Below are 13,004 nucleotides of genomic sequence, written 5' to 3'. Positions count from 1 at the left end.
TTGCCTGGCACTCACAAATTAAAGACCAATAAAAAGGTAAGCTCATCCTCTGTTTTTGCCTACCTGGGCTGAGATTTATCCCTTATCTGAATAAAGGATATGTTTCAAAGAGAGGACTTCCACAAGCTCTGATGCAAACTAGAAAGGAATTCTTAGGAGTTAATGGGCAACACCACCAGTAGAGAATGCACCCTGAACAGGTGATTAATTTCAACCAGATATTCAGATATTTAGAACAGTGTATAGGAATAATTGCATCATGCTGTTCTGTTTGTTTGTGTGAGTGTGTGCATGTGTGTGTGTGTATGTGTGCGTGTTTGTTTTTGTATCTGCATGCTTTTAAAGTGCTCTCTCAAGCTCTATCTGTGTTGTGTTGTTTAATATACCTTATTAAATATATGTTTATTAATTTAGAGAATTGTGCCCCCATCCCTCGCTCCCTCTCACACACACACACAGCTGAGCATGCCGCGGAGCCCCACGTCAAGCGAGGAGGAGATGGCCCAGAGTTTCTCCGACTCAGGAGGCTCAGAGACGGATAGCTCCAGAGAGGAGATCCCTGTGCTTCGTCCAAGCAGCGGACGAATGCCCACCAATCAGAGAGACACCCTCCTCATCTGTGTGGTTATCCCTGACCTCCAACAGTCTGTGAGTCCTGCATAGCGCTCAGGAATATGCACACGCTTTCTGCTCTGAGGCCTGGGGCTATGAGGGCCATGTGGTTTTGTCTGAATCTTATTATCACAGTGGTGTCTGCTTTCTGTTTGGCCAGTCCTATTCCTCCTTAACCTCGGATGCAAACTAATGCTGCTGTAAGAGGAAAAGAAGAAGAAGAGCAGGGTCATTTTGAAAAAAAAAAGTGTAACAATATATTTAAAGGCCAAAAGACTAAAGTTAAGTAGTTGTTTTTGTTATGGTGTTTTGTTTTGTTTTGTTTTGTTTTTTAACGGAGGCAGACAATATGCCTTCAGTTTTTCGGTATTTTAGTTCAAATTAACTTCTTAAATGTAGCTTTTCTGTTAGGTTCCCCGTTTGAATAAAACTGATTGGATATCATTTGCACATATTTTTTTAAACAATGTGTTATATCATGAACCTGCTGTGTTTTTGGCTCTTTGAACAAAGACTACCTACTCAGAGTTGGCGGGCGCTGTGAGCCTATTGTTTGCAATTGTCCATCTGCAAGCTTGTCTTTGCCGATTCCTCCGAGGACCATGTCTCTCTTGGTCTGTTTCTTCGCCCAGAAATCGATGAGGTTCAGACCCGATGCCACGGTATGGGTTGCTAAGCAGCAGATCCTCTGTACACTGACCCAGAGTCTGAGGGACGTGCTAAACTACGGCCTCTTCCAGCCGGCCGTCGATGGGAGAGAGAGCGGCTTTCTCGATGAGGAGCAGCTCCTTGGAGACCACCCCTTGCCTAGCAACAAGGGTGTGCCAACTCTAGAGGTACTGTCCTATCTTGAAGTGTGAATTTTTGTGGGTCCATGCTCTCAGTGCTTTACTGTCAGTAAGATGGTGAACATCCTATGTTCTGTCAGTATGACCAATCACAGCACATTGGACAGAAAATGACCAGTTTATGACTTTGATGCAGAAACTATTGCTTAAACATACACGGCTTGGTGCAATACTTTAAAAGTGGTTTGCAATTTTTTTTTTTTTCCCTCGGGAGAAGCAACTAACAGCTTGTTTGTCTTTTTCATTTTGCAGTTCCGCTATAAGAGTAGGGTTTACCAGCATCCCAGTGTCAACGAGAAGCAGATTGCGAAGCTTCATACGCAAGTAAGAGATAAGAAATCAAACTATTTTCTGTCAGATTAAACTGAACCAACTGCGACTGATTTTCAGTGATGGAAAGTAAAATAGGAAAGCGTTTCTTTTTTTTTCATCAAGAGCATGTTTTTATTTTTCATGAAAAAAAAAATCCTAGATCATACTGCAGTGATTCACAGTAGTTGAATTAGAGTAGTACTTTCATTTAGTTGCAGAAGTGTATGCATAAGCAAAGAATTCTGGGATACGAGTGAAGAAGAGGAGAAGATGAAGGAAGAGGGCTGCAGCTGTGAACTCAAAAGCACCATGTCTTCCTTATCCAAGGGGGAATACTGAATTCACAACATTAACACTAGCTTTCATGAATTAATAAAATAAGCACGAATATTTGCGTTTTTTGACCTGCGACTTTCCATTAACTTGACTGAACTGGTAATGTAGATCGTTTGAACCAATATTTTTATAAAATCATGTTGGTTGTGAGAAGTTGAACACTCCAGCAGCTCTTCGAGCCAAACATCAGTTGGTAATTCTGCATAATTGAGTTGATCCTGAGATAAACTTTCTACGCTGGGCAATGTTCTTGCGGAAAAAGCAAATAAATAAATAAATAAATTGCTGGCTACACTGATGCTGAGAGTAGTTGCTTCTACTATAAAAAAAAGGGGAAAAAAAGAAAGCAAAAATGAAATAATTTAATCTCGCCGTGTGCTGCCAAGCTCGTAGTCTCACCTGGGCTTCTTCAGGAAAGACTGAACACTCTGTTGTGTGTTGAGTTTTCTCAAAGTTCTCTGGTGTTTGTAGTTCAGCCTACATTCCGCTTACTTCAGTTAGGATATTAATTCATTATAAATGTGATGTGGAAAAGGGGGTGGGGGGAACTTGGTTGAAGCAACAAGGTTGAATTTTAGGAATCATGGTCTAATATTTTGTCAAGTTTTTATTTTTAATCATTCAAGAGAGTCAAGGCTGAATTGTTTTACACCATCAGTGCAGATGTTATTAAATGTGTACTTGATGTTCTTCTCTTGTAGTTATGGTGATGGGTCTGAAGTCACTGCTATGAGTGGAGGTGTTAATTATTCAAAGGTAGCAGAATGTCTACTAGCGGGTTACACAGCAGCGGCTAAATAATGCACAGCTTTGTTATTGTTGTTGTGATGGGATAAAAAAAAGTGGTTTTCCTTTCCTCATGTTTTTACTTGGCTCTTCGCTTTGGCCATTCTGTAAATTTGTGTGTGTGTGTATGTGTGTGTGTGTGTCTGTGTGTGTACATGTGTTTGTGTGTGGTTGGGTAGTCGCTGTAAGTGTGTGTATTTGTGTAAATGGTCCAGCCCCCAGGGGGTCCCTATCCCTTTTCCTCCCTAGAGGCAGCTGTGTTTTCTCTCTCTCTCTCTCTCTCCCTCTCTCTTTCTCTTCCCCTCATTCTCTCTCTTTATCTGTCAAGCTCTCTTGTTCTATCTATCTATCTATCTATCTATCTATCTATCTATCTATCTATCTATCTATCTATCTATCTATCTATCTGTCTAACTATTCTGCTCTCTTAACGTCCCAGCTATCAATTTTTAAGTGGACTGCTAGAGCGTCTCAACATGAGAGAGGTGCTGAGCAGGGGACCCATACAGCTCATTCAACATTCATACTCCTGTCACATGTACACCCCCCTTCTGCCTTTACCCCTTCCCCACCCATTAATCTGAACAGTATCCATACCCTTCTGCTGGGCTGTCTCCTACTGTGGAAGACAGAACCCTCCCTACATGATACTGTGTGTAAGGAACGACTAGAAAACACAAGGTTCTCCCTCTCTCTCTCTCTCTCTCTCTCTCTCTCCCTCTCTCTCTATCTCTCTCTCTCTAACTCTATTTTTCTTTCTTTCTCTGACAGGTTAACCTGAGGAAGTTTATGGATCATATCCAACATCACCAGCTGGACAGAGTTACTAAGATGTTGGAAAGAGGCCTTGATCCAAACTACCATGACCCAGAAACTGGTGGTAAGATTTATTAGTACATATTAGCACAGCCCTGTTTAGCTTTAAAAGTGAGACAGCATCTCATGTAGAAACGGACTTGGTAATGAAAAAAAAAAAGAAAAAAAAGAGCACATCCACATTTCTGTTCTGTTTCATTGTGCTTCATTGCTTAAGAACCCTTTTTCGGGCTAACTAAAACGATCAAAAATCATAAAAATTGGATCCTTTTTCTGGAATTGTGTTTCCCGGCTTGTGGCTCATCTGCATCCGGGCCTGAGCCCTTGGGAGTTGCCGTATTCTTCAGCTAGAGCCTTTGACTCTGTTCCAGCACCACTTCCACAGTCGCAGTCTCTCTCTCTAAGACCGTCTCAGTGAGCTCAGCTGGAGATCACATCTGAACCCTGCCACGCTCTCTCCTTCTCATTGCAAAGGGAATGCTTAAGCCTGAAAAAAACTACCCAAAAATATTGTTTTCATATATTTTTTTTAACGATTTAAGAGCTTTTTAGCTCATGATGATTCATAACTTTTAGAACTCATAATTTTTTTGTCTATTATATTTGTCTTGCAAGAATAAGGAAATGAATTCATAAAAATATATTGTCACTCGTTCACTTTAGTTTTTTTTTCCAGCTTTCATCAACAACAGACACCGACCATAATGTTAGATGGTCATTTACTCCATTTTGCATTCCTGTATAAAGTGAATGGATGCTGATCTCTTCTTGCATTTGCTCATTCTGTTTGACCTGGTGAGTTCACACTGTGTTCTGAACCTCTAGAGACTCCGTTGACCTTGGCCGTCCACCTGGACAATATAGTGGAGATCATCTCAGCTCTTAAAAAAGGAGGAGCACATCTGGATTTCCGCTCCAAAGACGGGATGACTGCTCTTCATAAAGCTGTCAGAGCGAAGAATCAAATTGCTCTCAAAGTAACTTACTCAGTTCCTCTCTGGCTCCTTCAACTTACATTTTTGTGTATAAGTAGGGAGATCATTATAATTATGGCTCGAACTTTTGTGTTGTTAATAGTTTAATGACAAGAGTTTTCAGCAGTATCTCTTTTATTATTGCTGCTTCTAGAGCCAACACATTACAATATAAAGCATTACTGTGGTTTCTCTCAGTTCAACACAGCTGTTATGAAACTAAAAAGAGGGAATATTGCCATTACATTTGCATCTCCCTGGTGGAGCTATATAAAGCCTCCATCTCAAATTATACTCAGTTAGTGCTTTTGTCTCACTCTGACTTTAACTGTGTGCTGTTCACAGGCTGTGACTTTGACTGTGCTGTTCATAGGCTCTGACTTAAACTGTGTACCGATCACAGGTTCTGACTTTAACTGTGTGCTGTTCATAGGCTCTGACTTAAACTGTGTGCTGTTCATAGGCTCTGCTGGAGCTGGGAGCTTCCCCTGACTATAAGGACAGTCAAGGGCTGACTCCGCTGTACCACACTGTGACTGTAGGGGGCGACCCCAGCTGCTGTGAGGTGCTTCTCCGGGCCCATGCTGCCGTGGCCTGTCACGACGAGAATGGCTGGCACGAGATCCACCAGGTACCACCCACTGTGCCCGCACCTGTGGCACCTGTAGGTGTGGTTTTGATTTAGGGTATCCAGAGTACTTTGGATTGAGACACAAAGTATTTCATTTGGTCATCAGTTGGTATCATTGTTTTACTATTTTTCATGATAAAATGTTTTTTTATTGTGCTGTTTATTTATTAGTTAAGTTATGATGAGTAATATGTAAAAGAAAAAGATGTTAGTTTTGGGTAGAATCTCGTAGAAGCTTCTGTCCACTTCTACTAACTACACACTGACATCTAGTGTCAGGATTCATAGATTTCATGGTGTTGTCTTCTTAGAGCTGAGGAGGCAAATTGGCTTGTAATTCATTAAAAGTGTACAGTTTGATTCATTTAAGCTTTACAAGCAGGGGACTTGCTCATCAAAATTTAAAAAAAGAAAAGAAAAGAAAAGAAATGAAAACTCTAAAAGAACGATGCATGATTTGCTGAATCCTAATGATAAACCAATTTAATAGCGAAAATCAAAATGATACTTCAAATGTTGAGTGATTTTTCTGTTATTTCCTTTTAACGAAGCCATGCCAAGTGAAATCAAATCTCTGTAATCTGGTATCTAATAAGCCCTTAGCAACAGACAGTGTTTGTTTTACACCTGAGCTCCACATGCAAATCTGACATCTCTTTGTCCCCCCCTTCTCTCTCTCTCTCTCTCTCTCTTTCTCTCTCCCTGTCTGTCTGTGTCTCTCTCTTCCTATCTCTCTCTCTCTGCCTCCCTCTCTCTCTCTCTCTGTCTCCCTGCCCCCCCCTCTCTTTCTTTGTCTCTCATCCTGTCTGTCAGGCATGTCGATATGGCCACGTTCAGCATTTGGAACATCTGTTGTTCTACGGGGCAGACATGGGCGTGCAGAATGCCTCTGGAAACACTGCTCTTCATATCTGTGCCCTCTACAAGCAGGTGTGTCAAATGACCTCAGCACTCCCCTCCGCATTATGCCCACCCACTCCTCGAAACTCACTCTGTACAATAAGCACAGAGATTAGAGACCTTTCAGAAAGAATAACCATTCAGTGGAGACAGCCCAACATTTAATGTGTACATTTCATTTTTGTAGAAATGGTCACAGGTGAAAGAAAAAAAACCCCTCATCTGTGTCAGTTCAGAGAGTTAAGGCTAAGGGCAGTTGTGGTTTACTAGGGGAGGGAGAGAGAGAGAGAGAGAGAGAGAGAGAGAGAGCATGGACTATGTCCTAGATCAGTGGAGGAATTCACAGCCTTAAAATATCTGTTCCCCTGAGGACTGCGTGAAGGTTGCGGTGGGGTGAAGGAGAATGACGCTTTTGTCATATTCATATCTTGTTCAAAGTATTGCATTATTGAAATGTGTGTTTCCATAGAAATGAATAATTTAAATTAACGCTCGCCTGGTGGATAAAAGTAAAATCGGCGTTAAGCCTCTTCTGAATGAAAACAAGATCAAATGGCTCTACAGCTGTCATTCATATAGCTTGCTTTTATTCTGTGTGGCCAGAGAAGTCACCTTTGGGGTGAAATTTTATACTAGACTGAGTGGGTTGTGTCACTTGGATGGTTCAACATAGAAAGGGAAAAATGTTGAGAGGGTTTGTCATGATGTACAGTGGAAAGATACACTTGAGAGGATATTCATCCTTTTTTTTTTCCTTAGAAGAGTCTTCTCAACCTGACTGAAATGGGAGGAGTGCTTATTCTAAATTACCCTTTTAAAACATTCTCATTAATAAGCTCTATTAAATCCATATAAAAAGACATGTATGTGGTTAAGTAAACCTTCTAGTCACTGTATTGTATTGTGTCATTGTAGTCAAGCCATTTTTGCCATACCACTCTCCCCCAAGGCCTACTCACTAGGGATCTCATACGCACGAGTCTGATATGGTGTAACAGCACTGCAACAAGACCAATGCCTTTCAGCTAGTGCAAGGCAGTTGGTTCACTGTTTTCTGCCACAATTTATTTCACTTTTTATTGACAATTGCCGTGAGCCTTTGTATTCGGTCTGAAATTTTAATGTTTCAGTTCGGGTCTTTATTCTCTGACCTGCAGAGTGCAAATGATGTTTTAGAAGTCTCATAGCATTTAACTGTGAAAGACATGAAGGGATGGGCCAGCTCCCCTGCAGTTCATGGGTTCATTAACGATGGATGCAAACGAAGAATGGTTGCTTGTATCCATGGCGTAAAGTCATTCGAGCGAGTGATCTTCCTTATGGTCCTACAACAAGGCTCCAATCTGCACCATCTCCTCAAGGGTCACAAAAAAAACGTACTGTCTGGAAGTGTTTCAGAATTACCCTGAATGTAACATTCTGTCACCTTCCCGGCACAAACTGTAGGACCACATGCCATATCCTTGGATGTAGTTCTGCTTTTCCAGATGTTTCAGATGGTGTCATAGTTGCTGCTGTTTGTTGGGTTGAGGAATTGGTCGTTCCCTGATGCCATGCGAGTAATGGTCCGTTAGAAACGTGGGGGTCGGGGGTGGTCATCGACTTGCTGTGAATCATTCTGACTCTCTGTGGCGCCAGACGACTGGGTCATTAGTCAATGTAATCACAATCCTTTGTTTATCGTAATATACTGCTTCATCGACCTGTAGCCATGAACTCACCGCGTGAGCCTCTCCATCCTTAATTAATCACCTTCACTGTAAACGAAACACCTGTCCTGAAAGCACATATCGCTGTGGCAATTGGTGCGAGATTGTTTGTTTGTTTGTTGTTTGTTTGTATTTGAAGATGTGGTTCTAATCGTTGGGGAGCTGTGCCAAAAACAGGGTGGTGACATTTGCATGTGCAGGTAATGGAAGAAGCATTTATCCCTTTAACAAGAGCTGTCAGAGGCATTCAAAGTAGTATGAGCAGAAAAAGTGGGAGGGGAGCATTATGTGTGTGTATGTGTGTGTGTGTATGTGTGTGTGTGTGTGTGTGTGTGTGTATGTGTGTGTGTTGGTTTGTGTGCTGTGGCAATCCGTGGGTGGGCGGTTGAATTCAGCTGGCTGGAGTGGGCTGTAGTGCTACAGTGCCTCAGCTCCATAGGCACGTTTTTTCTTTTCCTCCCTCTCTCTCTCTCTCGCTCTCCTTCACTCGCTCTCTGTGCTATCCTGCAGATCCCCTCATCTTCTTCACTTCTCTCTCAGCTTTTGGGTGTTGATCAGGTTATTGAACTGTTCAGGCTTGTGTTAGAGGCCAGAATATGGTTGGAGAGCTCTGTCACATATGAGGGGGGAGAATTAAAAGAGGGTGAGGTGAACCAAAGCTTCTTTTCATTCATGAGCTTTTCTCAGGTTTACTTTGATGAACATCAGCGAGGAGGGTCTGGTTTAGAGAGCTGGCACGCTCACCTGAAAGAAGAGCAGATAGCTTTCTGATAGAATAGAATAGAATAGGACAGAATAGAACAGAATAGAATAGAATAGAATAGAATGGTACAGAATAGAATAGAATAGAATAGAATAGAATAGAATAGAATAGTGATGAGTGGGCAGCAAGTAATGTGAGTCTCTCAGTAGACACTGATATATATTTTTTCCTTCTTAAGGAAAATTGCGCCCGAGTTCTCCTGGTCCGTGGAGCCAACAAAGAAGTCAAGAACTACAGAGGACAAACGCCCTTCCAGGTATGGCAATGCCACACACACACACACACACACACACACACACACACACACACTCTGCCTTTTCTCTGTCGTCAGAAGTAAGCTGTCAGTGAGCAACCTGTTAGCATGCATAGCACTGTTTTATGTCTCTTTCACTGGTGAAATTGCATCCCAAATAATTTCCTTTCTCTTTTTAACTCTCTCTCTCTTTCTGTCTCCCTCTCTGTCCGTCTCAGTTTGGACTAGTGTTTAGTAGTTATGTTGAGCTGTTTAATTTTGACTTCCTCTTTTTATGATCATGTGTGTGAATTATTGAATGACAGAGTTCTAAGCCATATAAATGGAATAGTAATAGCAGTCATTATAATAATGATAATAATTGCTACAGCGTGAATAGTAGCAGTACCCTTTTAATGTATTATGTTGCTTAATAATTGAAAAAATAGATAAAAGAGAAAAGCAAAAAAAAAAAAAAAAATTTGGTCAGTTTTTTATTTTGCTTATTATTGAGTTGCTCACAGCTTTTAATTAATTAGACAGCATCAGGCACATAAAAACCATGTGGAGTCCTTATGTAAGATAGAAACTGTACAACAATACATCAGCCGTGGGGTAATTATTCATCTTTTAATGTTTGTTTACATGTGTAACAAGCACCTCTCCGTAATTAGTGAGGTGAACACAGAGAAACTGGGGAAATATTGAACTAACTCAAGTAGTGGATTGGGATTATTTGTGATTGGTTTCGCAAATCTGCGAGAAAGCATTCACCCTGGACAGTTTTGGTTTCACATTGACTCATACATGACCGTTATGGTTTGTGTACGAATTTTTTGTTTGTTTGTTTGTTTTGAAATGCTGTGTATGAATGTGTAGGCTATAATTTTGTACAGTTATTGTTTAGAAGGGTTACTTAACTTGCAAGATGCCTTTTTCGCAGTCACTGGATTTTTTCCCCCATCACCCCTATGCAATCTCTCGTTTCAATTTGGTTTCCTATAAAATTCAGATCATGCATGTATATGTGTGGATGTGACCCATAGGTACTGCTGTCACGAAACTTTTAATGCCTGACAAAGCTGAACAAATTTTACTTACTTTCTATGGAAGCCTTGGTTATCCATTAAACCTGAATGGTATTTTTCTTCTGCATAGAACTTCCACTGTGTTCCTCATGCATTGAAACCGATTTGGAACCGCACTCTAGGTTTTGAGAAATGAGCATGATACATATTTCAGACACATATCGTAATTGTCAGGGGTCATGTTGTCTATGTTTGCGTTAGTCTTGTATATTTGTATCTTTATTTTCTATCTTTTCTGTTTTTCGGTCTTCCGAGTCTCATTCTTCCAATAGAAGCTTTGTTGGTCAGGTCTCCCATGTCCTCGCGCTCTCGTCTGTGCCTTTCTGTCTGAATTTGATTGCTTTGGTCTGTTCCTGTTTCCCTGTCTCAGCTTGCCAGCTATGGACTGACCTCCCCAGGGTCTATCTCTCTCATGTAGGAGTGCTGTGTGTTTATGTAATGCTCGGCTCTGCAGTTCGTTGATGCATTGTTTAATGCTCTGTATTATTCATCCCATGCTGCTAAAATTATGTTTCACGCCTCAATAGCCTCCTAATTACAGCTCATTTGAGGAGTTCATAAGCCCTTAGCCTTGCAAGTGAAATGTACCGCTCTGCCTCGTTAAATAAGACTCTTCGAAAAAAAAAGAAACAAAGAAAAGCGTGCCATCACTGCTCTGTCATGTATAGCAATACCAAAGTCAGATGATCTTACAGTCCAAGACCATCAATGGACTTAAAGACTGCAGACACTGAAAGGTCCAGTGCCTGACTTAAATAGATACTATTGATAAATAACGGAGCACAAAAACAAAAATGTCCTAGAGAGGCCAAGTTAGGCAGGATTGTTTAATGCTCCATTGGCTTCTGTTTAAAAGCCCGTATGATCTTGGTTCAGACCCTGGTCCTGAGATACTGGCTCTGCTGATCCATGACAATAATTCAGCCCACAGTCATGCCTCTGATGTATGACTACTGATCCGTGCTTAGAAACAGAGAAATATTTCTCTCTTCAAGGTTTCCGTTTGCTTTCTGAAATCTCTCTCTTTACACTGAGTTGTGTCAGGAAGGATCACAGAATTTGTTTTTATTATTTAATATTGATGTTAGACTCTTTGGTTCTGGGAAGAGTAGTAGTGAGTTTTTTCCGGAATATTCCACCGCTGTGATAGCAGTGTTTAAAAGATGCATAGCCAGTGTCATGTTGGCCAGATTATCACAACAGCTTATGATAGTTTGCAATGAAACATTCGTAGCTGATATACAGCTGATGACGTGGATATTGGAAACAATCGCTACAAAACCATGGCAACATAGACACCAACAAAAAATTTTTTGTTGGCTCCTGTGTCAGAGAACAGAAATTTTCCTCAAAATAAGCCCAATACGTTATTGCCACTTTTAAAAAACGTTATGTCATTTTACTGGGGGACACAAGAAAAATGGTCTTTTTTCCTTTTTTTGTGGTGGTGTGTCTTCTTCCATGTTGGATTTACAAGTAAAGAGATAGATACTGTGCTGAAAGCAAACAAAGATCTTTCCAAGGTCATCTGTGCTTTGTTATACCATGAGATGTTTGCCTCTAAAGGCATAACAGAGATGGAGGTCTATGTTATGCAAGAACGGTCAGTGAGGCTTCAGAAAAGTATGGCCAGTTTTGTCACTGACTCAGATTCTCTTTTATTGTGTCCAACACCCACTATGCAGCGCAATGCGAGTTTTTCTTTCTTTTTTTAATGTCTCGTTTAAATCTCTGCAATATTCATCGTCAATAAGGGAAAATATCATATAGTGTTTATATGCTACAAAAGAGTTAGCTGTGTCCTTTAGAGACACAGCTGAGCTGTCCAAGCCTGAAGTTTTCAAAGGACGACAGAGTGAAGTTTGCTCTTCTTTGTCTGCCTGGAAACTCCCGTTAAAAATGAAAACCCACGGCTATGCAGTGATGTTGGCATGGAGAGCTTAGAGCATGGAGCCTTAGGCCAGTCTTACTCTGATTTTACTGGAGGTCAGAGGAAATTTCGGATAGAGAGATGGCTGTAGACATGGAGCCCAGGTTGATTCTTTCCATTGCTGTGCTTCGTGGTGAAATGCCTCCTCCTTTTGTAGTTCCTCTGTGACAGTGGAATGGACCTTGGGCAGTTATTGTTAATGATGCCCTGGTGAACTGGAGAGGCAGTTACAGGTAAAGAGTTGGGGAGCTGTCCTTGGTCCTGAATGAAGGACAGTACGAGCTGCTGGGTTTGGTGTGTTGACTGCTAATGTGCTGAAGTTGAAGCTTACCTGCATGCTGGGGTTTTTTTTTTGTTTGTTTGTTTTTAAACCAATTCAACATAAAATTGCTCAAGAGTAAATAATATAAGTAATAATGTAGGTAATGTTTAAATTATATGAATATTATGCTCATGTAATTATTGTGTTGGATATAATCAGAGAACTGTATACGTTGGGCCATTATAAACTATCTGAAATTATCTTGATATTATAATATTGATGTACTGTATAATTCCACTTAGTACATGCTGAGGATTTATTTATTTATTTGTTTGTTTTTGGCTATTTTAAACAGCAACAGGTTCATCTGAGACCAACTTGTGAAGATGTGTTGGTGTATTGTTTGGCAGCTTACAATGCACCACTAGGTCTTTGCTTTAAAAATGATGACACTATGTTAGAATCATAAAAAATGGTGTTTCTGGTTTCATGTGCTGAGTGTTTTTTCTGTGTTTTTTTATATATATATATTTTTCTTTCTGTGTCAAAGGTGGCTATTATCGCAGGGAACTTTGAACTGGCAGAGTTCATAAAGAACCATAAAGACACTGATATTGGTAAGTCCCTTTAATAACTTACCATATTCTTTTCATGATAATGATTCTTCTTTTTCTTCTTCTTCTTCTTTTTTTTCTTCTTCTTCTTCTTCTTCTTAAACATCTTATTCAGTCCTGTTCTCTAATTCTGGGCATTTCTTATGTTTCATGACTCTTTTTATACTAAGATATTCTATGTATGTTAGATG

At 40.5% G+C, this 13,004-nt stretch overlaps 1 protein-coding gene across 1 annotated transcript in view; it reads left to right on the top strand.

The window, feature by feature from the left end:
• The first annotated feature begins 465 nt into the window (after positions 1–465).
• Positions 466–13,004, top strand: part of shank2b (SH3 and multiple ankyrin repeat domains 2b) — a 56,877-nt gene continuing 44,338 nt past the window's right edge. The window contains exons 1-9 of the mRNA XM_030778604.1: positions 466–648; positions 1,245–1,448; positions 1,713–1,784; positions 3,666–3,774; positions 4,536–4,687; positions 5,148–5,315; positions 6,129–6,245; positions 8,866–8,943; positions 12,750–12,816. Of these exons, the coding sequence (XP_030634464.1) occupies positions 466–648; positions 1,245–1,448; positions 1,713–1,784; positions 3,666–3,774; positions 4,536–4,687; positions 5,148–5,315; positions 6,129–6,245; positions 8,866–8,943; positions 12,750–12,816 (1,150 nt within the window). The remainder of the gene's footprint in view (positions 649–1,244; positions 1,449–1,712; positions 1,785–3,665; positions 3,775–4,535; positions 4,688–5,147; positions 5,316–6,128; positions 6,246–8,865; positions 8,944–12,749; positions 12,817–13,004) is intronic.

This window comes from Chanos chanos, chromosome 1 (genome assembly GCF_902362185.1).
Source record: "Chanos chanos chromosome 1, fChaCha1.1, whole genome shotgun sequence".
NCBI classification, from domain to species: Eukaryota; Metazoa; Chordata; class Actinopteri; order Gonorynchiformes; family Chanidae; genus Chanos; species Chanos chanos.
This window is presented reverse-complemented; position numbering and strand designations above follow the sequence as displayed.